This window comes from Labrus bergylta, chromosome 11 (assembly GCF_963930695.1).
Source record: "Labrus bergylta chromosome 11, fLabBer1.1, whole genome shotgun sequence".
In the NCBI taxonomy this organism is placed as follows: domain Eukaryota; kingdom Metazoa; phylum Chordata; class Actinopteri; order Labriformes; family Labridae; genus Labrus; species Labrus bergylta.
The window spans coordinates 20,846,864-20,871,222 of NC_089205.1; the positions used below are offsets into that span (position 1 = coordinate 20,846,864).

At 40.6% G+C, this 24,359-nt stretch overlaps 1 protein-coding gene across 1 annotated transcript in view; it reads right to left on the reverse strand.

The window, feature by feature from the left end:
• Positions 1-148: 148 nt before the first annotated feature.
• Positions 149-24,359, reverse strand: part of ppm1lb (protein phosphatase, Mg2+/Mn2+ dependent, 1Lb) — a 44,377-nt gene continuing 20,166 nt past the window's right edge. The window contains exons 2-4 of the mRNA XM_020636124.3: positions 12,601-12,817; positions 4,554-4,715; positions 149-2,140 (exon numbers count right to left, since the gene is read on the reverse strand). Of these exons, the coding sequence (XP_020491780.1) occupies positions 1,800-2,140; positions 4,554-4,715; positions 12,601-12,817 (720 nt within the window). The 3' untranslated portion in view covers positions 149-1,799. The remainder of the gene's footprint in view (positions 2,141-4,553; positions 4,716-12,600; positions 12,818-24,359) is intronic.

Below are 24,359 nucleotides of genomic sequence, written 5' to 3' on the forward strand. Positions count from 1 at the left end.
ACTTAACACTTTAAAATGTCAGATTTCTTTCATTTTCATTTCCTTTACGGTTTATTAAAGTCAACAAAAACAAGTACAAATGCCACACAAACATTCTGTAACATACATTATCAAGGGAAAATATGGACTTAAAAAGCACAAACAAATCTTGATCTTTTATCATGTTTATATCTCTGAAGTTCAACAATCCATGGACAGGCGCACTGCTGTAGAAACAGTGGAGGGGTGATACCAACAATAGGACAGTATATACATTCATCTTACAATTTCATGTCTCTCGGAGACGTCTTGAAACAATGCTTTTCTACATCCGAGTTAGCAAGATATGACACGAGGTCGTGCGGTGTGCATGGTATAATCAATTGCGGTACATTTAAAAAAAAAAAAAACGAGAAGTAGTTTTGGCAGCAGACTTCAACACAGGAAATGAACAGTTGAAAAACATAAGGCAACAATAACGTAGTTCATTCAAAGGCTTATTACATGTTTGAGTTAGAGTTCAGGGAGACTTGACATTATCTGCACCAGAATAAAGGACTTTTGTTCTGAGTGGAGATCACATTGATGAATTGAACAGATGATAGGAAGTAGTAAACAAAGGGTTACAATTCTTTTAAAAAGCCTGTTGAAAGGTTTTTTTTAATCTGACATGATAAAGTCCTATAGATAAAACAATAAAATCACACCCGCCAGTTTCTATTGGTAGTAACTCAATGTTTGCCTTTCACACACGTTTGAGTAACAGTCGATGTTATATTATCTGATACATTCCTTCAACACTATAATTACCTATGGGCAAATGATTTGAGGAGGTATTGCTTTAGCTATGAGTTTCATTTTAGACACATTTAAAGTGAGGTTGCTGTTCGATGACACATTTCATTATCCAATTATCAGGACATTATCAGAGGTCACATGAGTCTTTGGGTTTTAGAAAGTAAACAATAATATCTGAAATAAAAACTTTTTCAGGAGATTTTTTTTTTTTTTTTAGACATTCAATGCCTCAACTTAGACAATGTGGCAACTCAAAAAGGAACACCGGGAACCCATCATTATATAAGTGTGATATCTCATTGTGGTGGTTTCTCTTGCTGTACAATATGAATGGTGGTGTTTGAACAATCGCATGCATATTACCACATGTGTTTCTCATGTATAAAGGGAATAAAGGCATATGCATGATTTTGCACCAGGGACACGTATTTGATGTTGAAAAAAAAGTCTCCGGACTTTTCAGGGCTGACGCTCGGTAGACTTTAAGGAACTGGACTATAACATGAGTCAAATAGATGATGAGTAAAATCATGTGGAGGTCAAACTTTCTTGTTATTTGTTAGACAATGATATGGATGTTAATGTGACACTTGTGTGTAATTATCACATAAAGACTGATATCTATCACTGATTCGCCTTTCAGTCACGCACACACACACACAAACACACACACACACACACGCACACAAACACACACAAATATGTGCAGAGTCATGGATACACCCACAGCTGCACCGAGCTGAATCTGTTTATTTTGCATAACAGTGACCCAGTTTGCATTAAGGTGTCAGAGCAACATTGACTAAAGCCTAAATTAGAGACACTTAATGTTTTAAGTAAAAATAAAAGGAAAGGGGACGGTTCATGTACGGATGCATTGATAAGTAACATCTGTAAATATCTGTGATAGAAATAGTTCTTGATCAAAAAAAGTTGCACTCTTTTTTTTTTAAATTGTTTATCTTAAACCTATTGTATTCTTAATGATATTCAAACATTATCGAGTGTGGTAGACGGGCGTTCTACTTCTCGCTAGCCTTGCCTTTAAACTTGACCACCATGACAGTGATGTTGTCGGGGCAACCACGATAGAAGGATTGGAGGACGATGCTCTTGGCACCAAAATGCGGCTCGTCCAGTCGTTCCTTGATGAAGCGGACTGCCTCCTCGTTGCTGAAGGTGTCCCACAGGCCGTCCGATGCCAGGATCATGAACTGGGGCTGCAGCTTGTTCAGGTCGAACGACATGATGTCGGGATCAGGAATGACCACGTTGAGGTTCTTCAGCGGGTAGTCGCCGAGAGACCGGGACATGGCCAAAATGCCCTGAACTCGCCACGAGCCGTTGAAGCTGATGAAGCCTCCTGAGGAGACAGGAGGAGGGGGAATGGTTGGAAAATGATTAAACACGGATTAGGGAGTGAAACAAAGGGCGGACATGGTTGAAACGTGTAAGAAAGAATTTGAGGAAGCACAGGATAGAATAAAGATGGAGGAACATGAAGTAGTGAAACAGCTGTTTTCCATGTTACTGCTTTAAAACCGAAGATAAAAGATCATCTTTGTTCCAATGAACCAACTGGCAGCGTGCCTTTTCATTATCCATAATGTGTATCAATTCAATGCTCGCCGTTCATGCTCTTGGACAAATGTGTTTATGTTGGACACATTTCAATTTATGTCACATCCTGAAGTACAGCTGCGTGTCCTCTGTGGCTTCAACAGATCTGCAAGCAGGGAATTGTACTGGAAATGAGTGGAGAAGACTTCCATACTAGGTCAGGCTGACTTCACGGTTACAAGTTGCAAGGCCACAGCCAGCTTCGAAAAAACACTGAGGTTGAGAGTTCAGGCTACAAAATGTTGTTGAATCCAAAAATAAATCCCATTATGTGTAACTTTCCACAATAAACTGCACTTAGGTTATCTAAATTCCCCCAATGCCAAGAAAAAGCAGAAATGATACAACCCTGTCCTCAGCAGTATCTACTTTAGTACTGGCTGCCTCTTTAGCGAGCTGCTTTCACAAAACTGTTCAAATTGCATTTAAAAACAAGAGGCATGCTATGGTCAGCAATAAAGCTAATAAATGCATTGATGACTTAATGTATCTTTCCTGAAAGTAAACTTAGACTATTTACTGTCTTCACTCAACTATTGGTTGTATTTAATTAAAATATTCTTGAATATTTAGTTAATTTTAATTGCCACAAGAAGCAGCAAGTTTAGTAGAAAAACATTCTTTGACTCAAAGCCTTCAGACTAAGATCACAGTTGTGGGGCGGCTGTGGTTCGGTGGTAGAGTCAGTCGTCTCTTAAACGGAAGGTTGGGGATTTGAACCTCGGCACCTGCAGTCAAGTTCATACTGATGGACCCCTTAATACCGCCATCAGTGTGAATATGGTAAGAGTGGGTGAATGTAACCTGTAGTGTAAAAGCACTTTGAGAAGTCAGAGGACTAGAAAAGAGCTCCACAAGACTAAGTCCATTTAGCATTTTATCATTTACTAAGAATATAAAAACAACAATAATCTGAAGTTTTGCTTTATACTTGTAACTCTCACTGAAATTGTAATATCAATAAAAAAAAGAAAAGAAAATGTAATATAGAACTTTTATTCAAATTGTTTTTGAGATCCCATGTTTGAAATAAAATAAGAAATAAGAACAGAAAAAGCTTGAGAAATAAATCATAAAAATAAACAAAATTCCATGTGTTTTTACTGGGTGTTCCTCGCTTCCTCAATCTGTACAAAAACTCAAGTTTCTTTTTTTAAAGTTCATTAGAACTTTAGAAGTAATTATTCTCAAGAAAATAACAAGTGAAAATTCACTATTACTTAAATGTAAGATTTTAGGTCAAAACCTTTACTGAAAACTTTGCTCAAATGACGGTGATTAAAAAAAACGATTGGTGAAGTATAAGTAGTGAAGGTGAGTGGCAGTCTGTTGTTCTAAGAATGCTTTCTCCATCTTTGGTATTCTAAGCTCTTGTTTCTGGTGTAGACGGCAATTAATTAAGAGTCGCAACAGTTTTAACTAAATCAGGTTTCCCTCATTAACATGTAAATTTATGCAAAAATCTAATCAGATCTTCAGCTCTACCTCTGGAGCCCGTGGTGCAGATGTAAAGTTTCTCTCAGTAATTTGCTCTTGAGTGTCTGTTTACAAGAACATGTCACAGAGAGAGACAAACATCATCAAAACAAAGATAATGTGACCCCTGAGAGGTTGACTTTATAAGAAGCATTTATGAAAGGTTCCAGTGTTTGAGAAGTCATGATTAAAACAACAGGGAATCTTAGCACTCATAGTATTATAATGACTACTTTAACCAATGAGTTTGATTTTAATGAGCAAATTTTCACAGTACTCCATTCGGCCATTAGGTGGCGATAGTGAGCCATACTAACAGTGACCACACTGACTGACTGACTGATCTGGCAACCAGCCATGAAACTCTTCTCAGCAGAGAGAGTATGCAGATATGGGAGATGAGGGAGAATTATGCCTAGAAATACACCTTAAATGTCTGGCTGCATTTGATAACACGCTGCTTTGGAAGGAAATTGCGTTATCAGTCACTTGGGTTTGATGTCAGCTTGAGACACAAGAAACAATGGTGTTAAGCTTTGATCATGAGAAGACTTATTTTATGCTTTCATGACAACAATCTTTTGAGTTTTAACTAAATACTTTTGTTGTGCCGTTCAGAATCAGGTAAAAAAATAATAATAATAATAATCTGCAGCTCTGGACTGCAGCTGTTTCCTCACCGGCCTTCTTGATTCTCTTGCGTTCTTTCAGCTGGTACGGTTTGTGATCGTGCGATAGAGGAATGGCGTTGCCGTCTTTATCGCAAAGGACTCCACGAGAGTCTCCCACGTTGGCCACCGTCAGCTCCTTATCAGACAGCAGGGCCACCAGACACGTAGTACCTGGAGCAGACGGAAGAGGAGTGGGTCAGCAGGGGGAACAGAAGAGAAATAAGTTGTACTGTTGCAAATGTTCTGGAAAATGAACTGAGAAATCAGTGCAGCTATGCGTGCATTTGGCCATAAACAAAGTGGTGGAGACTTTAAAGTCAAACAGATGATTTAACTTCAGGAAAAATCAGGGGATTAGAAAAGTTAGTACAATTCCTTCGAGGCTGATCAGGATTGTTTGTGCAAGATCTCATGGCAGCAACTGGAGACTTCAAATGTCAACCTGATGGTGGCAATGGAGGAGAAACTCAGGTGATTGCAAATGCATTCTTCCTCATGTGGTCCTGAATGAGTCATAAAGTCTCTTATCTATTTGAGATGTGTCAGTTTGGACATAAATTGTGGACGCACTGACACAAAAACACTACTGTAATATAGCAACACAATAAGTGTGGCTAAAAAAACAAATATATCACCATAACATTAATCTGTCTTATTGTTTACAGCCTCAATGGTTTCATCCATCTGTAAGACAATCTTTAAAAGTTTATAAAATTATTATTTAATACATTTCTCTACTTATCTTTCTTTGTTTTGCACAATCAGCAACTGATAGGTGCTTTTCTGAGCATGAACTCTTGGCTAATGGATTGGGCTAGCAGATGAAATGGTGATAAGCACGTAGATGTTTTTGGTTTCTTTTATAAACCATGCAGAGTACTAGTTATTTGTATATTTATATTAGAATATCAATTGATATATTCCTGAGTAAAACGTGCGGATCAGCACTCTGTGTGTGTGTGTAGTGTGCATGTAAAGCTCCAGCTCCTGTGTTGATGGTGTTGACATGCTGTGCCTCTTGCGCTTCTGCAACACTGTAACACAATGTGAAATTAAACATGACACCAATATTGCGCCCTTACAGCTGCGATAAGTAAGTACTCAGGCATAATGATGGCGGATCATTCCGGCACCGCTGAGAATCGCGATGTGTAGATGAAAATGATTTACAGTACACACATGTTCCTCCTGCACTTAAAGCGGAACACTTGAAGACGTGTGCAAACATTGCAAAACACTCTTTGAAGTAACTTCTCTTCCTTGCAACGCTCTCCAACCACGCTTTCCTTTCTTCTTCTCCTTCCTCTCTTTGTTTAGCTTCCCAGCCAGGCAGAACAGAGTCTGGACTCACAATCTGAGGCCTATTGTGTGAGATCCAAAGTCCTGGAGAGAAAGAACAGATCTGCCTGCTCGGCCATCTGCTCACACAGAGCACAGACAAAAACTGGAGAGAGAGAGAGAGAGAGAGAGAGAGAGAGAGAGAGAGAGAGAGAGAGAGAGAGAGAGAGAGAGAGAGAGAGAGAGAGAGAGAGAGAGAGAGAGAGAGAGAGAGAAGGGAGCAGAGGATAAAAAATAAAAGAGGTGAAAGTTGGGAATCCTACTGGCCTGGACCACACGGACAGAAGGAGAGGGATGAGGTTCAAGGAGAGAGACGAGCAAATGGGACTATACAGCAAAAGATTTATTTTTGGGATTTTTGTGCCTTTAATGGAGAGATAGGACAGTGGATAGAGTCGGAAACCAGGGAGAGAGAGTGGGGAACGACATGCGGGAAGGAGGCCACAGGCGGGATGCGAACCCGGGCCGCCCGCTTGAGACGACAGCCTCAATACATGGGGATCGCGCCCTAACCTTTGCGCCGCCAGCGCGCCCCAGCAGATTGATTTTTATGTAAAAATTGCCCCAAGGATTCAGGAAAGATAAACAGAGCCGGTTTAAATGTCATAAGAATGTGGATGACCCACAAAGATTGAAAACCTCCTTTAGAGTTCTCCACCGTGTTGTGATTTCATATGAACGGCAATTTAAGTTGTGCCGAGTGCAAAATACAACCTTCAAACTTCACACAGTCAGTGTGTGAGGATGAAGATGGAGGAGAGGACGCACAGGCAGCAGATTCAAAGTAGAGGGAGGATGAGGGGAGAGGACAGTTATGAAGGGAGAGATTACTTCTCAGCGGAACAATGATTTTAGTATTCCCATTAAAAGCTAGGGTGCGAGAAAAATAAGTGATAAATAGAAAAATGGGCAAGAAAAAACAAAGAAGACAAAGAGCACTAGCTGGAAGCGAGTCTAGAAGAATGAAGTGAATATTGATGCCACTTAATTTTCAATGACTTAGTAAATCTTTTACACACAGTTTGTAAAAAATCCATTTCTATTAGTTTCATCATTGTAGGCTTCCCTAATCCTTCTCCTTGTGCCTATATGGCTGCTGCTGCTGCTGCTGCACTGTGCCTTGCTGTCCAGCTAATTATCCTTATCTAGTTCCCATGGCGATTGAGATAATGGACTGAGGTGCATTGCTAGCACACACTCCTCCAATTAGACCAGCCATGCCAAGCGCATTTTCAGCATTCCCCATTAAAACGGGCACCATGGCCCGCATGTACCGCATGTACCCCGTGCTCATGCTAATTAATGGCTCGGCTTGGCCAGGAACACCTCCAGCCCTGCGGTAACATTAACATCTCAAACCTGGTTATATGCCCACTCCTATTTGTATTATTACACCGATTCTGTTGCTCAGAGTTAGCAGAGATTTGGTGTTTGTGCTCTCAGTGAAGAAGTAGAAGTGTCCACACTTTACCATAATATTCAGGGGGTTGATGTTCTTAAACAAGCGTCTTGGCATTTAGTTGAAAAATGTGGAAGCAGGACCGTCAGCACCCTGCTCACCCAGCTCATCGTCTCCTTCAGAGAATTGCTTAAAAACACCACCTGCCAATTAGTAGCCACATCAACTTCCGTTGAGCTGTCGTACCGTCTTACCTGCCCTTCCTGGATTGTTAACATTTATAGTGATGCTATTTTTAGCATTTTGCACACAGCTTAAGCATCTTCAGCCACTTTATCAAGTCTGTGCAACACTTTGAATTTACTATATACTTGGTCACCATAAAGCTTGAGAAATAGATATATTCCATTTAATAGTTTAAATAAATTCAAATTAAAACTAGCAGTTCTGAGCTAGCATCAGCCTATTTGGAAGCCTCTATGAGATGTTGCTTTGAGCTCCTGTGTACTTGAAGAAAACACCACCCACTCATTGTTCCACTGAGTTTTTTCCCTGTTGTTCTTCTGATACAATGAAAAGGGATGATCATCGTTTATCATAAACATAGAGCAACATTCGGGACATATCTGGGTTAAACACAAAGTCCATCTTGTCTGGTTTGAAAGTGAACTTCAGTATTGTTACACTGCACTCTTTATAACATTATAGGACAGTTAAAGCATATCAAAACCACAGATGACCTTTTATTCCACTAATTATTTCTTTTTCAAAATCTGGTTCACACTTTACCCGTAATAGATCTCAACCAGGCTTGAAAACGATTTCTTCATCATATTTATTTGCACTCCCCATGATGCTACAAGTCTGTGGGGTTCCACTTAAGGATAATCAATCACCCAATTTCCTTTTTCTCAAACAACTCAGTGATTGCATTACAATAAAAAGTCCTGGGGCTGCACCCCTAACACACAGAACACAACGAACACTTTGCTACATTTGCTTTATGGCATATGTTGTTAGATTAATGTAGGTTCTTCGTGAACAATATAACAATGAGTAAGGTCTTTATCCTGCTCTTTCACTAAGTGTCTTGAGATAACAGTTCTTCTTCTTCAAGTTAAGTCTAAGTTTTCAGTTGTCCACATAAAACGTAAACAATCCCTCTGACGGCCCTGTAATCTGAAAGTCAAAGTTGGAATTGGGCTTTTCCAGTGAAACTTTAAATTCTTGTTCACTACTGTCAAACAAATGTAAATACATTTAGTAAGTCACTTGTGGACATTTATATAAAAAGCTAAGAGTTTTACCCACAGGCTGGAAAAGAATCACTCAGGTTTGAAGTAGTCACTATGGTAAACTGTATTCCCCAGTGTGAAAAAATAGTATGATTCTAGTTTGTGGACATATTTGGGCTGAAGGAAGGAACATTTTTCAGTGCCACCAGAGTTCAAAAGGTGCTGTGCTGTGTGCAAAAAACAGAGTGATCTAGAGAAGGGAACACTGTAGAGCTTAAACAAAGTGGGTAAACACACTTGGTGTGAGACAACACTTGGCTTAAAGGGGAATGGAATGTAAATGGAAAACAACAAAGCAAACATCATTGGAGAATAAGTGGAAGAAAATGACTCATAGCAATTAAGAAACTGCTGACAATGACATCAGCATTCAGTTTGTAATGATTATATTGAAAACAAATGCAAAGCATAGAGAAGTGTAAACACAATGAATGGTACTTAACAAACTGGAGCCTCACTCTGTAGAGAATAATGATAAAAGCTAAAGTGCATTTTTAGAAGACTTATATTGTACAGACAGATCAGGAAATCTGAGCCATGTTTCTAACAACTATTGTACCGATATATTGTTAAGTGACACATTTTCTTGCACTTCATTATCAATAGTCTGGCGTCAATCATAAAATTACTAACGTGACATCGCAAAGGTAAGAATATATCCCTCCGTCCTGCAGGCATTTGATAAAGAAATTGTTCTGCTTTCTGGCACATCAACATTTTGCCAGTTTGATATAAAATGACGCTGGGTTTGTTTAAGTTGGGGTTTGTGTGAAGAGGGATCAGCCTCGATGCACAAACTGTTTTATATCACTTGCCTACAGAGTTTAAGCACGTTATAATGTAATGAATAAATACAGAATGCGGAATGTTTAATCCATTGACTTTGTACACATTTGGATGTCACATCTCCACCTCCTCCCGTTGTACAAAAGTGAAGCCAAAATACCCCAGCAAAGGAGCAGACATATTGTGATGGGCCCGTAGAGACTCCGCCCCTTCTGTTCACCAAAACTCACATTTAACAGCCGGATAAGGAAGCAAAGATCCCTCAGGTCGACACAGTCCACAGCAGAACAGATTCTTCTGTCATTTAAAAGCAGACACTCGTGATTATGGAAAGTTCAATGACTCGGGCGCTGGTGTTTCTGTGGAAAACGCTGCATGAGCCGCATTTGACAACAGATCTGTCAATCATGGCAATTTACACCTTTTGATAGCATCAACTAACCAATGAAAAATAAAATCCTATAAATAAATCAGCAAGTTAATAACTAGCTATTGGGAAACATTTCATATGTATTATTTTGCTTTAGAGTTTGCCACATCTCCCACCCGTTAACATGGAAGAGATTGTGATCTCAAGTCAGTCAGTAGGGGGAGCTCCAAATGTTTGTTGTTCCCTAGCTGGGAGCTGTTGTCTTGTCCATCTTTTACGCAGTCAATGGTTTATTCCTTCTGTGTAAATATACGTTTTGCATAATAGCACATTTTTTAAATCCAGAAGACAAACCATGATGCACAAAGGGTTTTCTGTTTTTATTTTTGTGAGTGCTAATTTTTGCTTTAATCAATCTAAAAAATGTCCTCAACTAAATGACACAAAGACCCTTTGTGCACGAAGATGTGGTTATATTGTCAGCCTGGTCTCTGTGCTGCTTGCAACTAACTGATTACAGGACTGATGTACGGATACTTTAGTGTGACTGTGTAGGCGTAAGATGTGTCACGTAGCTACAAAAATGGTTTAGTACCAACAGAATACCACACATTAAGGTGACTGTTTCCATAATAGACTCTAAGCTCGAGGCATTCCCATCAAGGTCCCATCTCTCTTATCTTTCTTTCAGGCGCTTTTGTTCACAGATAAACAACAGAGGGATGAACAAACAAGAGGGATACATCTGATAGGTTATTGTCCTGGGGCCTGGGAAATGAATTGTGAGTGTATCTCTCTATTTTCCTGTTGTCTTCTTTCAGTGCCAGCTTCATTTAGGCCTCGATTGGGACAGAGCGCAGGGGGCTGCTCACCCTTAATAATGTGATTGTTGAATCAGATACAGGAACAAGAAAACACAACAATTACCTGATCAGCGGATCGTCCCCCAGGAGACACTGAAAAGCAAGCAGGGACAAATACCGCAACAAATGCAATCCCTGAACGTCTAAACAACACAGGAGCTTGTTTAAATGTTTTATCTCTAACCTCGGCGTCAGTCCCTCTTTCTGTGCAGCCCAAATACAGGATGAAAGAAATATTGACAGATAAGAAATATTTTTTGACAGATCATATAGCAAAAAAAAAAAAACAGAAGTAAGCAGGGGGATCAGGAAGGGGAGATTTTCTCTGGAGCTGTTCTGAGAGCAACAGGGATCTGAGTGGATGCTTATCTGCCGCTGGGGAAGCAGCGCAGGAGAGGGGGATGAGGATAAAAGAGGATGAAGAGGTCATGAACAGGTAGCTATCTTCTTTGTTCGAAAATAAATCAGCCCCCAGACTGACCACTGCAAGTTCATTCTTCAGTGAATCATATGACCCATGATTCCCTGAAGGACGTGAGGCCCTCTCCATGGCCCCTTCATTCCGATGAAGCCTCCTCACTAACCTTCACATGAATCACATGTCAGCTTTCTGTGCAGGCTCCCACTTAGACTTTACACTTTTCAGACTTGTTGTTATCTAATAGTAAGCCTTTCCAGTTTCTTCTCCGTCATCTCTTGTCTAAAGCAATCTTTTGGAGAACAATAACTTGGATCTATTTTGTCTGCTTTTTTTTTTTTTAATTAGCTATGAAACAATAAAACTCACAGAAGCAAATCTTTGAGATGTGTGAGCCTGATGACAGCACGGCAACAAAGTCTGACAGGGTACGAAAGACAAACGGTTCAGATGATGAGATGGGGTTGAAGACAAGGAACAACTGTCTTAAGATTATGTAAACTTTTCTTTTTTTATTTGGTTTAAAACTTCATTTTGAAACTTTTAAGTATTGACGTAAAGACTAGCTCACCAATCCTGAACTGCAACATCGTTGGTCTGATTCTCCCCATTGGTTTCTTTACATCATGTCTGCCTAACAACAGGAGTTTTGTTTAAAGCATTGCCCCGCTAGTCTAATCTACTCCAAAAATACGAAAGGAGTGCGTGTAAAATAGTGAAGTATGATAATCTCTAAATTAAAAAAAAACAATCTTTTTTTACTCAACATTACTCTGTAAGATGTAGCCTATCATTTCTTAGGTTTAAATCACTGCAATCGCTATGCTAATTCTGCTAGCCCAGCTATTATTCTCTTCTTCCTACTCCACTCTCATTTGCCTTTCAGCATCACTCTTTGTATCCTTGCTCTCATTCTCCTCACCCTTTCAACATCTCCCCTTTCAATTTATACCTTTCCTTCGCCCTTTGTCTCAGCTCTTCTCTTTAATTGTTCCATTGCTCTTACAAGCAAAATGTCCTCCGACCACGCATACATCTTTACCTCTGACCCTTCTCCTACCACTTTGCATCCATAACACTCTCCCCTCTCATTCCTCACCGCTCCCTCTCTGCCTCCCTCCAGAGATAATTACAACAAGCCTTGTGAAGATCAGCTTGTATTTAAACAGCTGAATAAGCAAGACCCGGGGCTGCTGACACTCACTTTTCAACAACAGTCAAGTGAAACAGCGGAGGAGAAATTAATAGTTTGCGTGCAACGTCAGAGGGAACATTTTAAAATAATGCCCGGCACTTACTGCTGCTTTCTTATTGTGCCTTTAGTAATGAGCAACACTCTGGAGTAAAATCCATCTGCATGTGGTTGCCTCTAACCTTGACTCGGGCCACACCAAGGCAGACACGCATTCAGATCATTATTAAATGATGATGATTAAAGTAGCACCTGGACAGACAAAACCACTGCAGGAAAAGTTGATGTAAGAACAGATGTGCATGTTTGCCAGAATAAACCATTCATACGCTTTAGTGTTTTATGTTTTTGCAGTTTTGGAGGGCTGTTGTGGTGACTAACAGACAAACACACACCTGCTTCATTGTACGTGGCTGAAAGCTTCTCCAGCATTTCTCTGTCCAAATTCAGGATCTGCTGCTCCAGGATGGAAGGATAGTTCAGGCCCCCTCTCTCCTTTTTCTCGTCTTTCTCCTTGTCTTTATCTCGGTCTCGGTCTTTCTCTCGTTCATAGATCAGCAGCTGCTGGCGGAGCGCCGGGGCCAGGTGGGCCTTGGCAAAGTCAGCAGCAGCCTGTGATGGAAAGCAGAGACAATTATTTGATTATGAGACAAAACAGAGTTGATAATTGAGCTGTAAACTGTATGCAATATGGACACATCGTTTTAGCTTCAATCTGTTCTTTATATTTCATTTTTTGTGTGATTTTGGTTTTGAAAAGAACAAAAAACTCTCAAATATTACCTTCAGCACTGGGAGCTTTTTATATATATTTTATTTTATCACATTTGATGGTCTAAAGTTAAACCATTAATAATTTCTTTTTATTTTCAGTCATCAGAAGAAATGGTCGTTGCCCACATACCCAAATGGATAGTTGAGGTGTAAGACTATAGCTAATAACAAGTTTTAACCAGTACAGTACCTTTAAAAGGTCACACATTATGCAAAATACACTTCTCCATGTTTTTCTAACACTAATATGTGTCCCTAGTCCGTCTTCAAACCCCCCAATTATGAGTAAAGTCCATCCTCTCCATCTTTTGCCTGCTCCACTTTTCAGAAAATGTGTGCTCAAACAGGCTGTTCGGAGATTTTCCCTTCATGACATCACAAATGGCAGTAAACCCCTCCCCCCCTGATGGGTGACTCACCCACAGCCAGGTGTTTGTTCTGCCTTCTCTCCGTAAACAACAGGGCATGGTGCAAGAAAGTCCAAACCACCCAAATCCTTCCAGAGGGGCGTGGTCAGACACAGCTTACCTTCTGAATAACACCCAACTAAGTTTTAATGAATCCCTGGAGTAGAGATCTCTATTGACAACTTCAAAGCAAAATGAATTCATTTGGTCAGTGGTACAGTGGCAGAAACCTGCTTCACCTTTCTTTCTTGCTGAGGCAGATAAATCACAGATAAAACAGAAGATAAAGAAAAGTGCATCGCCAGTCGAACACTCAGAGGGCTCACCCTCACACCCTGCTGTGGGATAGAGCTGAGCCAGAGAAACTGAAGCCTCACCTCCATCCATTTAAGTCGAAAGGTAAAAGCAACTACCCCACTTTCTGTCTTTTATTATTCTCACTGCACTTTCAGAGCGAGCCATGCCTCTCCTTCCTCTAGCTTGGAACCAAACAGGGAAGAGGAGCCGGTCCAAGGTCGTGAGGTTCAAAAAGTTACAGAAGTACAAACGTCACATGATATTCTGCTTACGTGTCACTGATCTGCAGCATCCCAGATTCATACAACTCATATTTCAAGCATGGATTTCATTTGCAGGAATTAATCAGCAGTGGATGCAGAGACAGAGGGAGCTGGTTCAAGCTTGCAGGAGAGAAAATAATTTCCGGCAGCTGAATATAATGCTGCGAGGTCATGTGACAGGGACCCAGAGATGAACCTTGATGTCTCAAGTGTTCTGAAGCTGTCCCCATTTAGCTCGCTCTCAAATCTATACCTCCTTTCCTCTCTCCCTCTCCTTTTCTATACCTCGTTCTGCTCTGGGAAATTACTTTTGTGGACTCGGATAACCCTGCGACGTCTGCTGCTTCTTCTCCTCTACATGAGAACCACACATCCACTCATCTCTAGCTATATATCACGTCAGGGTTATTGAATCGGTCCTCTGCAAATGTATCACTCTTCTCCTGTCTTCTGAAATGAATCCCCAAACACCCTGTGTTTTTCATTTGTGCAAGTTTACAAGCATTTTTTTCTTATTTCATTTCTAAAGTTTCTTTTTGGCACTTTTTACTCATTTTCATACAGCCGCCTCACACAGTCTCCCTTTGTATCGTCTGAAGAAGACAATCACTGTTGGCATTCCTCCATCCTGGTGGTTAACATTCAGAGAGCAGGAGTCATAAACTGGGTTCAGAAGGTTGTAAATAGAACAAGGAGGCATTTGTCTGCCTGGGATTTTACTGTGCCAATTATTGAGCCGTTTAATTGTCTGCCTTTCAGTCCTTCACAAACCAAGGGGGTCATGAACCCTTTTTCCAGCTATCTCCCTACTATCCATTTGACCGCCCAAGCACGTGTATGAACCAATCAGTGTGAATGCATGTGTGTCAGCCTGATTGACTGACTGGGAAGTGGAAGCTAAATCTAAATAATCTGACCATCTAACCTGCTGACTAACAACATCGACACATCAAACACCTGGCAGCAGCGTCTGCACCTTCTTCCCAGAAGAAAAGAGGGAAAGGAGGATGAGGGAGGGATCACAGGGATGATGGGGGGTAAAGGCTGTGGGATAGAGGGATGAAGACGGTATACCAAGGGTAGTTACACAAAAGGTAACAAAGTAGAGGATGAGATTAGGGGTTGGCTTAAGCACACAACAGAAGAAATTGTTGACGGTGAGAGTGCAAAACCAAAATGACTGAGTATACAGTGTTTAAAGGCAGAGTTTTTTTTTTTTTCCCCTATCTGAAAGAGACATAGCCCTTTTCACACATGCACTCCTGAAAATGTTGGGGCAATGGGCTACAAATACTCTTAGAGGTGAGTGGAGCTGCAGAATCATAATCATGTCATTTACTCGTATAATCTGTGACTGACTCCTTCTCATGTCATTGAAATACAAAATATGAACTTGTGTAAGTTTATCTGATTGATTTGAACTAAATGGGCAATGATATAGTGATATATAAGTGGCATCTTTTCGTCTGATTAATTAGTTTAAATCAGACATATTTGGTTAGATTTGAATACAATTATGAAACGAAAACTAGCCGAAGTTGTTAGATCATTTACTTAAGCTATTTGCAATTGAAACTATTCTAAGAATCAAATAATTGCGGAGAAAGTTATAATTGTGACTTGTACTCCGAGTGCAGGAGAGCTGGCTCACACTGCATTCAGTCATGGCATGGCAAAGCATCACATTGGGTTCTCCTTCAGACCCGCACCACACACATACAAGCACAAAAACTCTAAGTACACAAGTCCATATGCACAAACACACAAACACTCCTATCTCAACAGGGCCACCTACACACTTTTCTCCCAGTGCATCGTCTACCCCATTTACCAAATCCTCCCTGCTGACTGCTAACTGTGAGCCACTCAGACGAACAGTCCGACAGAAATAGTCAGGCTTTTTAAACACTTCCATCCATCATGTCGCCGGGCCGGCAGAGAAGAGGAAAGTCATCTGAGTTTTCCGCTAGAATCACCCTGAGGGAGTCTCGTAACCGAAGTAGAAAAATCTCTCTCTGCGGTCTCCCTGACAGATCAAGCAGGCAGATGGAGAGAGGAAGAAAGGAGGAGGAGTGGGGGGGGGGGGGGGGGGGCTGAGGAGGAGTGTAAGAATCATTTATTAGCATCACTCAAGAACATCATTAAAGAAAGAGAGAGAAAACGGGAGACGGTCCCTCCGCTTTAGGAGACCGATCACGAGATAAGTGAAAGAAAAAACCATCAAAGCACTGAAATACAGAGAATACGAGTCCATTTCCAAAAAATCCTCTACACTCTTCTGATTTCTAACTCATTTAGTTTGAATAATAGTCACAGACGTGATGACAGAAGAGATTATATATGCAGTTTTCATATCCCACTTTAGTGTGCAATGCCTGTTAATTACCTGGGAAGGTAGCTTATGATTAGTCTTTACACTATCGAGCAGGACAACCTAAATACATGTACGGTATTGTGATAAGTCAAGGGGGTATGGAGACTTTTGCTCTCTGGAAACACACATGTGCTGTGCAGAGGTGTCGTATGTCTCTCCTTAGCATGACTTTGCAGAGCTCGGTGTGTCCACAGGGTAGAGAACAGCATGAGCATGGAGCCCTAATTTCATTATCTCACACCTGAGCTCTGTATGTGTCAAAGCGATGCCAACCACAGGCTGTGAGAGGGAGTGTGCAGTGCATGTGTTGGCAAATATTGTCAATGTTTCATAAATAGATGCACTCTCATTTGAGGAATATGAATGAAGGCAAACATCACTGGGGTTAGAGTAAAAGCAAACATGAACACCCAGAGCACTTTTATCACTTTAAAAGCTTGAGACTGTGAATTGCTTGTATGTTTTTGAAATAGCACGGTTTGTTTTGGAGTAAATTTGGAGCTCGGCTAAAAAGACGACAGAGATAGCGAGTCCTTAAAGGGAAGAGGAGTTTTAATATGGAGGGGCAGAAGTTCAGTCAATAAGGACTTGGCTTAGGAACTGGAGGGTCGCCAGTTCAATCCTGATACGACACAAATTTGGAAAATTGGTCCTGGTTGCTGGAGAGGTGCCAGTTCATTTCCTGAGTACTGCTGAGGTGCCATGGAGCAGGGCACCGATGACCCCTGCTCTGGGCGTGCACGCCTCACTCTGACATCTATCCAATAATGCATGTCTCCATAAGTGCCTGTCCATAGAATCATGTTTGTGTGGCATGTGCAATATCGATACGAGTGAAAAAAATGTATTTCGTCTCCAGGATTATTTAAGTATATCCGAACAACTTAATCACCTGAAGAATATCATTTGGTACAAACAACGTCAGCTCAACAGCCGCTAAACAGACCTTGTGCTCAGATTTGTTTTTCTACTTTTTCTACATCATCATCTTGAATTCTTCTTTAGTGCTGACATTGTTAGCAGTAAAGTAATATCTTAGATCACCAAATGTTCATGACAAACAATCGTTAATGAACAAACTTAAACGGCCCACTTTCTGTCTTGATCCAAAAGTTATCACCACATTTCATCCTCCGTATTTAGCAGTGATAGTAAGAAGTTCAGCAGAATGGAAGTGGAGTCATCTTGCTCACTGTGTGCCTTGTTAAAAAAAAATATCGACTTTGATCATCAAATCAGTGCAGCCTATCTGAAATTCAAATCTTTGTTGCGCCGAAAGATATTCTAGAATATTTGGTACACTTCAAATATTTGTCATTTAAAGGCTTACAATAATGTATTGTAATATTTTGTGACTGTTTCTTCCTCTCCACCAGCATAGAATCCTGAGTTGAAAGTCTTTCTTAAATCTGCAACTCTGGCAAACACTTGCTGGCACCATCCACCTTTTGGATCTGTTTCACTTGTTTTTTTTAGAAAAACAGACTCAGCATTGCGCCTAAAACGCTGCATTCCTGTGTAGTGTGAGCCTGGAGCCAGATTGGGAGTGTTTGTGTGGCCTTCAAAATTACTATCTTGTGTCCAAACACTGAGATTCTACCCAAATGTATTTCACTCTCCCTTTCTTTAAATCTCAACCAAAAACCCCAGCAAACACTCAGTGAGCTCAGACAGGGGTGGGGCGACAGTCGTGGCAGTGCTGGTGGTGCTTTGGATGCCAGATCTCTAGCTTCAACACACATACACACGGACACAAACACTAACAGCTGAAGAAACCTTCAAAAATAAACCACTCTGAGCACATTCATATTCAAACACCAGTCGGGTCTCAGAGGGAACATTTAATGACTAACACTGTGCTGAAGAGGACAAAAATGCCTTCTGTGAAGTGAATGAGGATTTCCGAAGTGAAAAAAGAAGAGCTATAAAAGTGGATCAGGACTGGAAAGTTGAATAGAAGTCCATTAAAAGTGGCAGGAGATGCTTCAGTGCCTTCAGCCTTCAGAAAGAGAAAAAGAGAGGGGGGGGGGGGGGAGAACTCGACATGAAATAATGCCTCTCTGCTGAAAAGAGTCAGCTGCAGCTCTTTTCTTTTTGACTGTGAAAGAATGAGAGGTGTAAGGCTGGCAAGATTAAGAACATCTGCTTATCGTGACTGCAGCTGGATAAGGTCTCAGATTGGCTGAACATCTGTCCCACCTCAGCCTGCATCACTTTCCCCTCAAACTAGATATGGAGGTCCAGCCCCTGAGGACAGCAGACCGCAGGTTGTTGGCTCGTTCAGCTGCCAATAAAGCAGATTTTACAGCAAAGGTGACCGTCTAGCATCACACACACACGCACACACACACTGAGACACACACACACACACACACACATTGAGACACACAAACAAAGACAGCACTCGTTCCTCTTTACCCATAAAGTCAACTTATTATGGATGTGATGGGCATTCAGGCAGTGAATGGACTCCCAGCCATCCTCAATCTCTCCTCTTTCAATACACACAACTTAAGAGTAAGACCTCACCGTGTGTCCTTCCTGAGTCAGCGGCCTCCATTAGAGGAGGTGAAAACCCATATTAAACCTAAACAGTCTATTAGACGGAGGCTGTCTGCTTGATCCATAGCTTCCTATAGCCTAACCTCATGGTAAGAGCACCCTGTCAGTGTCAGTGTCTACAGCCTGGAGACTGAAGTTTAGTTTTTAGAAGGCAGGCTCAGCACCATTCTCAAGGCTCTGTGATGCCACAATATGAATGATAAAACTGCTGAAGTATGCAGGGGAATGAGCTGCTTCTTTTACAGCCTGACTGATACAGGATACCTACTGATGAGTGTGATATGGATATTTGAGTATATAAGAAAAAAATGAGACAAATCATCAATATTTTAGAAACCTGCTTCGGAAGCTTCTCATTATATATTTTGAATCGACCAGTAACACTGGCTAATGAGCTCACATTGCTTTCAACAATTACAAACCCCGTCTTTCCTGAAGTGTCTCACGTTGTTAGCACAAGGTCCCAGCGATAAAGATAATGTGCTTTTACAAACAATCACAGCAACAGGTTTCAACCCAATCTGAATCAGAGGACGTTTGCCAAACTGTAAAGGAATTAAATAAAGAAGTTTGTACAAAATATCAACAATTAAATGGATATTTTGTACTTCATTTTCCCCTATCTGCCATTTTATGCAACTCATCTGTTTACAATACCGCAAATGCAGATACATTTATGGGTTGTTACATGTGAGGATCTGTTTTCCTTCTTTATTTACCTGAAAGCTGCAAGAAAGCTGCTGCCTTTTTATTCCGCAGGGAAGCAATACGATGTGCAATGCTGCTGCAGAGGCGCAGATGCTCACACATCTCCAGCATGACAGTAAATAACATTTAGACATCCATATTGCGGCCCTTCTTTGAAAACCCACACTCGCACACAGTCATGCTCGAGATGCACACAACACATTACACACACACACACACACACACACACACACACACACACACCAACAGAGCTGCCACGGTGTAAATGTGGCACCCATGAAATGTTACCCCAGTCGTTAGGCAATAAAGAGCTGTAACTTCTTGGGTAGTAATCTACATAGCTTTGAGTGTTAAGCAGGAGTTCTTCAGAGGAACAGCGTCTTGCTGCGTGTCTGACAATGTGCATGTGCCAATGTTAATGTGTGTGTGTGTGTGTCATAGACAGAACAGTTATTACTATGCCTGTTTCACAGAGCGCAGAGGTGGCAATTAGAATAACTCCAACTGGCATAAATCAGCATTGGCCATGAACACCCTAGTGAGGGGAAAAAAAGGGAGTGACGGAGGTTAAAAAAAAACGAGGTGAAAAGAGGAGAGCAGAGGGGATAAAATCTTTCGAGGTGTACACTCAGCATAGCAAAAAAAAAAAGACAGGGAGAAAAAGATGTGAAAAGAGAATAACTTCTTACTGATATCTGCTGCCAATTTTTTTTTTTGCAGGTGTGGGAATGATTAAAAAGCACACACAGACAAACACACACACACACACACACACACAGGTTTTGCTTAGCTTGAATATATGCCTTTGTAATAGAGTTAGATGCAAAAAAATCTCCTTTGTAGAACTCTACCTTCAATACTTCGATCTTCAGAAAAACAAAAATGACAGCAAAAGTAGAAGGGAGTCATGCCTGACCTGAAGAAGCACTGATGTTTAACAAGCCTGGACACCAAGAGACATCGATTTATCATGTCACTTCACTTCCTAACTGATTGTTAAGAGATCTATTTTCTGGAACGCATCAAAGAGATTTCTCACGTCGCAACACTTGAGCCATGATTAGGGGGTTAACGTGTTAGAACATGTTACTTTGAGGGGGTTGGTGTTTTCATGTTGTGATCGCAGCACCCACAATGCTTTGGATACTTTCTCATCCTCCTACTCCAGAAAGTCTATTATTACCAACAACAACAAGGGCCTAATCCCACGCCTTCACCGCCGCTGTGAGAAAACAAAGGATAATTCTGAATAAATATTACACATTCCTACAACATTATTGAGAAGGAGAAGATTTCCCACGAGTGTCTTTCTCCCAAGTTGCCTTTGGAAAACTACAGACTGGCCATATTAACTGAAAACACGGAGGAAGGTGCTGCAGGAAAAAAAAAAGAAATGGGGCAATGTCACCAAGTTGCAGGATCAACATTTCCACTGCACCCAGGAGCCTGTGTCTGTAAGGTAAGCAAATTCATTATTGATCTCTTAGTGCAAGCCAAAGCATTACGGCACACAGAGAGAATGATAGCCCTGTCAATTTATACAACGGCATCAGGACATGGTTGAGATGACGTTATGTAATGATAGCTTCATAGAGCTAAAACAAATAGTCAATTAAAAAACGAGTCAATCAACAGAAAACGTTGTCTTCTACTCTAACCAACATTGCCTTGTTTGAGTCATTTTTCAACAACAACAAACTCCTCTCCTCTACTTTCACACTGTTCAGGCCACTCGGTTCAAACATGTTGGATGTTCATACGTGTTTTATGAAATGCTGTTCATCCATCAATGGATCTTAAAAAGCTCGGCAAATCTCCTTGACACCATGGACCCCGAAAGACAAGCCAAAACATTTTGAAGCCCCCCCTGCTGACTAGCTACAGTACAAGTGAAGAAAACCATTTCTAGATGATCTTAAAAGTTTACAAATGATATGAGAAATGTATTATGTAGGCCTTATATTTTATTTTTCCAAGATAAATAAGCAAGCATTCCCTCATTTTGGAGTGGAGATGATTTAATGATTTCCTCTATTTGATGATGATTTAAACCTCAATGGCACAACTTGAGCTGCGGGACTTAGTGATTTGTTTTTAATTCCCTGACCACTCTTAAGAAAGTAATCTCAATGTCTGAGACAATATGATGTCTGCAATGTCTCAAAGATGATGATTTTAAATCATCAAAACTACCTGATTATTCTGCAGGACCCATCAACACACTTAGTCTTTGAAGAGAATCATTATTTTCTGCATTTATGAAACTAACCAATTAAAGAAGAGTACGATGGAGGAAATCTATACATATATATAAAAAAACAGCCACATTGAAAAGTCGACTGTTGATTAATAAAGTCTGAAATATGGAGGAAGCTACTGAAAAGCTGCTAGATGCAATACAGAATTGTGACAGGAAGCAGACTAATTTATTGCATATTTTCGATTTCCTTAAATGAACAGATGTAAGGCAGGAATGATGACTGCTTCTTTTCAGGGCCCACAGGGTTTGGCTAAGCACTTCTCAGATAGCCATCAGCTTACTGTTGTCCTTGTGCTGAGGACAGAGGCAGGGCTATAACAAGCTTATGAAACACTATTGTACATAACAGATTCATTCATACATACATCACATAGACTACACATTCATAGACTTAACAGAGGTGCATAATAAAATGGAAAGTGCTGATCTAAAGCTTTAGGAGAGAAGAGGAGAGGAGAGGAGAGGAAAAGAAGAGAAGAGGAAAAGAAGAGAAGAGGAGAAACGAGGAGAGGAGAGGAGAGGAGAGGAGAGGAGAGAAGAGAAGAGAGACACTAATCAAATACAGATGCTCGATGTCTCTTAAGGCTTGTCCTTTGGCATATATTAGAATTTCACTCATCACTCAAACACCTACCTCCTCTGGTCTATTTATACACATACACCTCTGCATTTCTCGGTGTGTTCATAGAATATACGTATACTGCTGACATTTACTTGTCGTCATCCTCCCTTCTTTTTTTTTGCAGTGAATGAAAAAAACCCAGAGGGAGTTTATTTTTATTACACAATTCAGATGCAATATTCTTCACATGCAGAGTTGTTTCTCCGGTTGCTGTTATTGCCTTTATGTTATTGCTTTGTACAAGTCTTTTAGTGTTTACAGACAACCATTTTTTTTTTTTTGGAACTGTACTTACAGAGACCTTTAAGTTGCCTGGAAATAAAAGCCATTTATTACGTGTTGCATCATCTCCTCGGAAGAGAGTTTCCAGTTTAGTTGGGTAGAAAATACATTGATTTAACCAACAACACTCTCCAAATAATCATGAAAAAAATGACTCGGCAAACAGTTCAGTGCTAACATTTCTTGTCCTGGAATGAATAACGGAATCTGACCAGAGTATGTCACAGCATGACATTTTCTTATTACAGAAGAAACCATCCAGAGGTCTGGAGCCGTGCAGGCTACAGAAGTTTGGCTTCTTTTGTAAAAAATATTTTAAAAAAAAAAAGGGGGGGGGGTGAAGTTTGATGTAAAAAAAAATAATTTGATCCAAAAATTAAAACTAGTATACAAAAATGCCAAAAAGAACCCTTTTGAAGTAAATTATTAAAGAAGAAAGGATCACTTTTTGTTTGTCCAACTGAAAAAAATCAGCAGTCCTTATTGAGTGCATTAATCAAAAAGCAATCTCAGGTGTAGGAAAAGGAAGCCCACCGAAACAAAACACTGCAGTTTCCCCGAGTGTCTGCTTGACCCTGGCATCAAAACCAAAGAACCCCCATTAGGGCTCATATTAAAATGCTCATTTTTACAGCAGAAATAAACATACTTACAGTACAGCCTGGTTCAACACAGTTATGGTCACCATAGCTCATTTCTTTATTAGTAAATACTGCAAGGATTTTTTTATTTTTTTTTACAACTCATTTGTTTTTAAGCTAAGAATTTCCAAAAATAAGTCATAATCAGGGGCCCGGTGTTTTAGCTGTTTGCAAAAGGGTTCAGGCCAGCCTCAGTTCCACCTCTTTGTCTGTTATGACTAAAAGCTCGGTACAGTCAGCGTTTCCAATGTTGCCTTCATAACGTTTGGCTTCATAACGCCTCGTCAGAAAGAAACGGATGGAGGATGTCACTGAGACTATGTGCATGTTCTATAGAGTCTGCGGCAAAGTACACCACAGAGTTCAACTCAAGGCTCAACATATGGGCTCAACTAACAAGTTGTGATAATAATTATTCCAAAATCAAGTCAACAGTTGGTAGATACTACGCACCCACTCATAATGTTTTTTTTTTTTAAAGGGCGCACTCACACTAGGCAATCCCGTACCCAAGCACGTTGGACCCCAAGTCTTGTATGTTTGCACGGCACAAGCACGGATGCGACGTGGACAAGACGTGAAGCCTAATCGATGCAACCTTTTATCTCTTCAATCATTTTAAACAATAGCGGCAAAGGGTTCACGTCGGTTTGATAGTCTGTGTTCACTCTGTGTTAGGCGTAAATCTGGATTATTTACTATCATAACGTGATGAGGTATGCACAAGAGGTAACCATGCTCAGGTCCAGTTAGGCCTGGAGCAGTGTGAGTGCAGGCCAGCAGGGGGCCGGAGAGGGGGTACAATGATGCTTCGGCATCACATTGATTTTAGAATCTAGAAACAAGACTTTAGAATCGCAGCTGGGCCTAGTGTGAGTGCGCCCTTACGTCTAAAAGTTCTGTTTCATGCATTCATCTCTGGTGTTACTGTACTGCACTTTAAGCTTATTTTATCCAAGAGTTC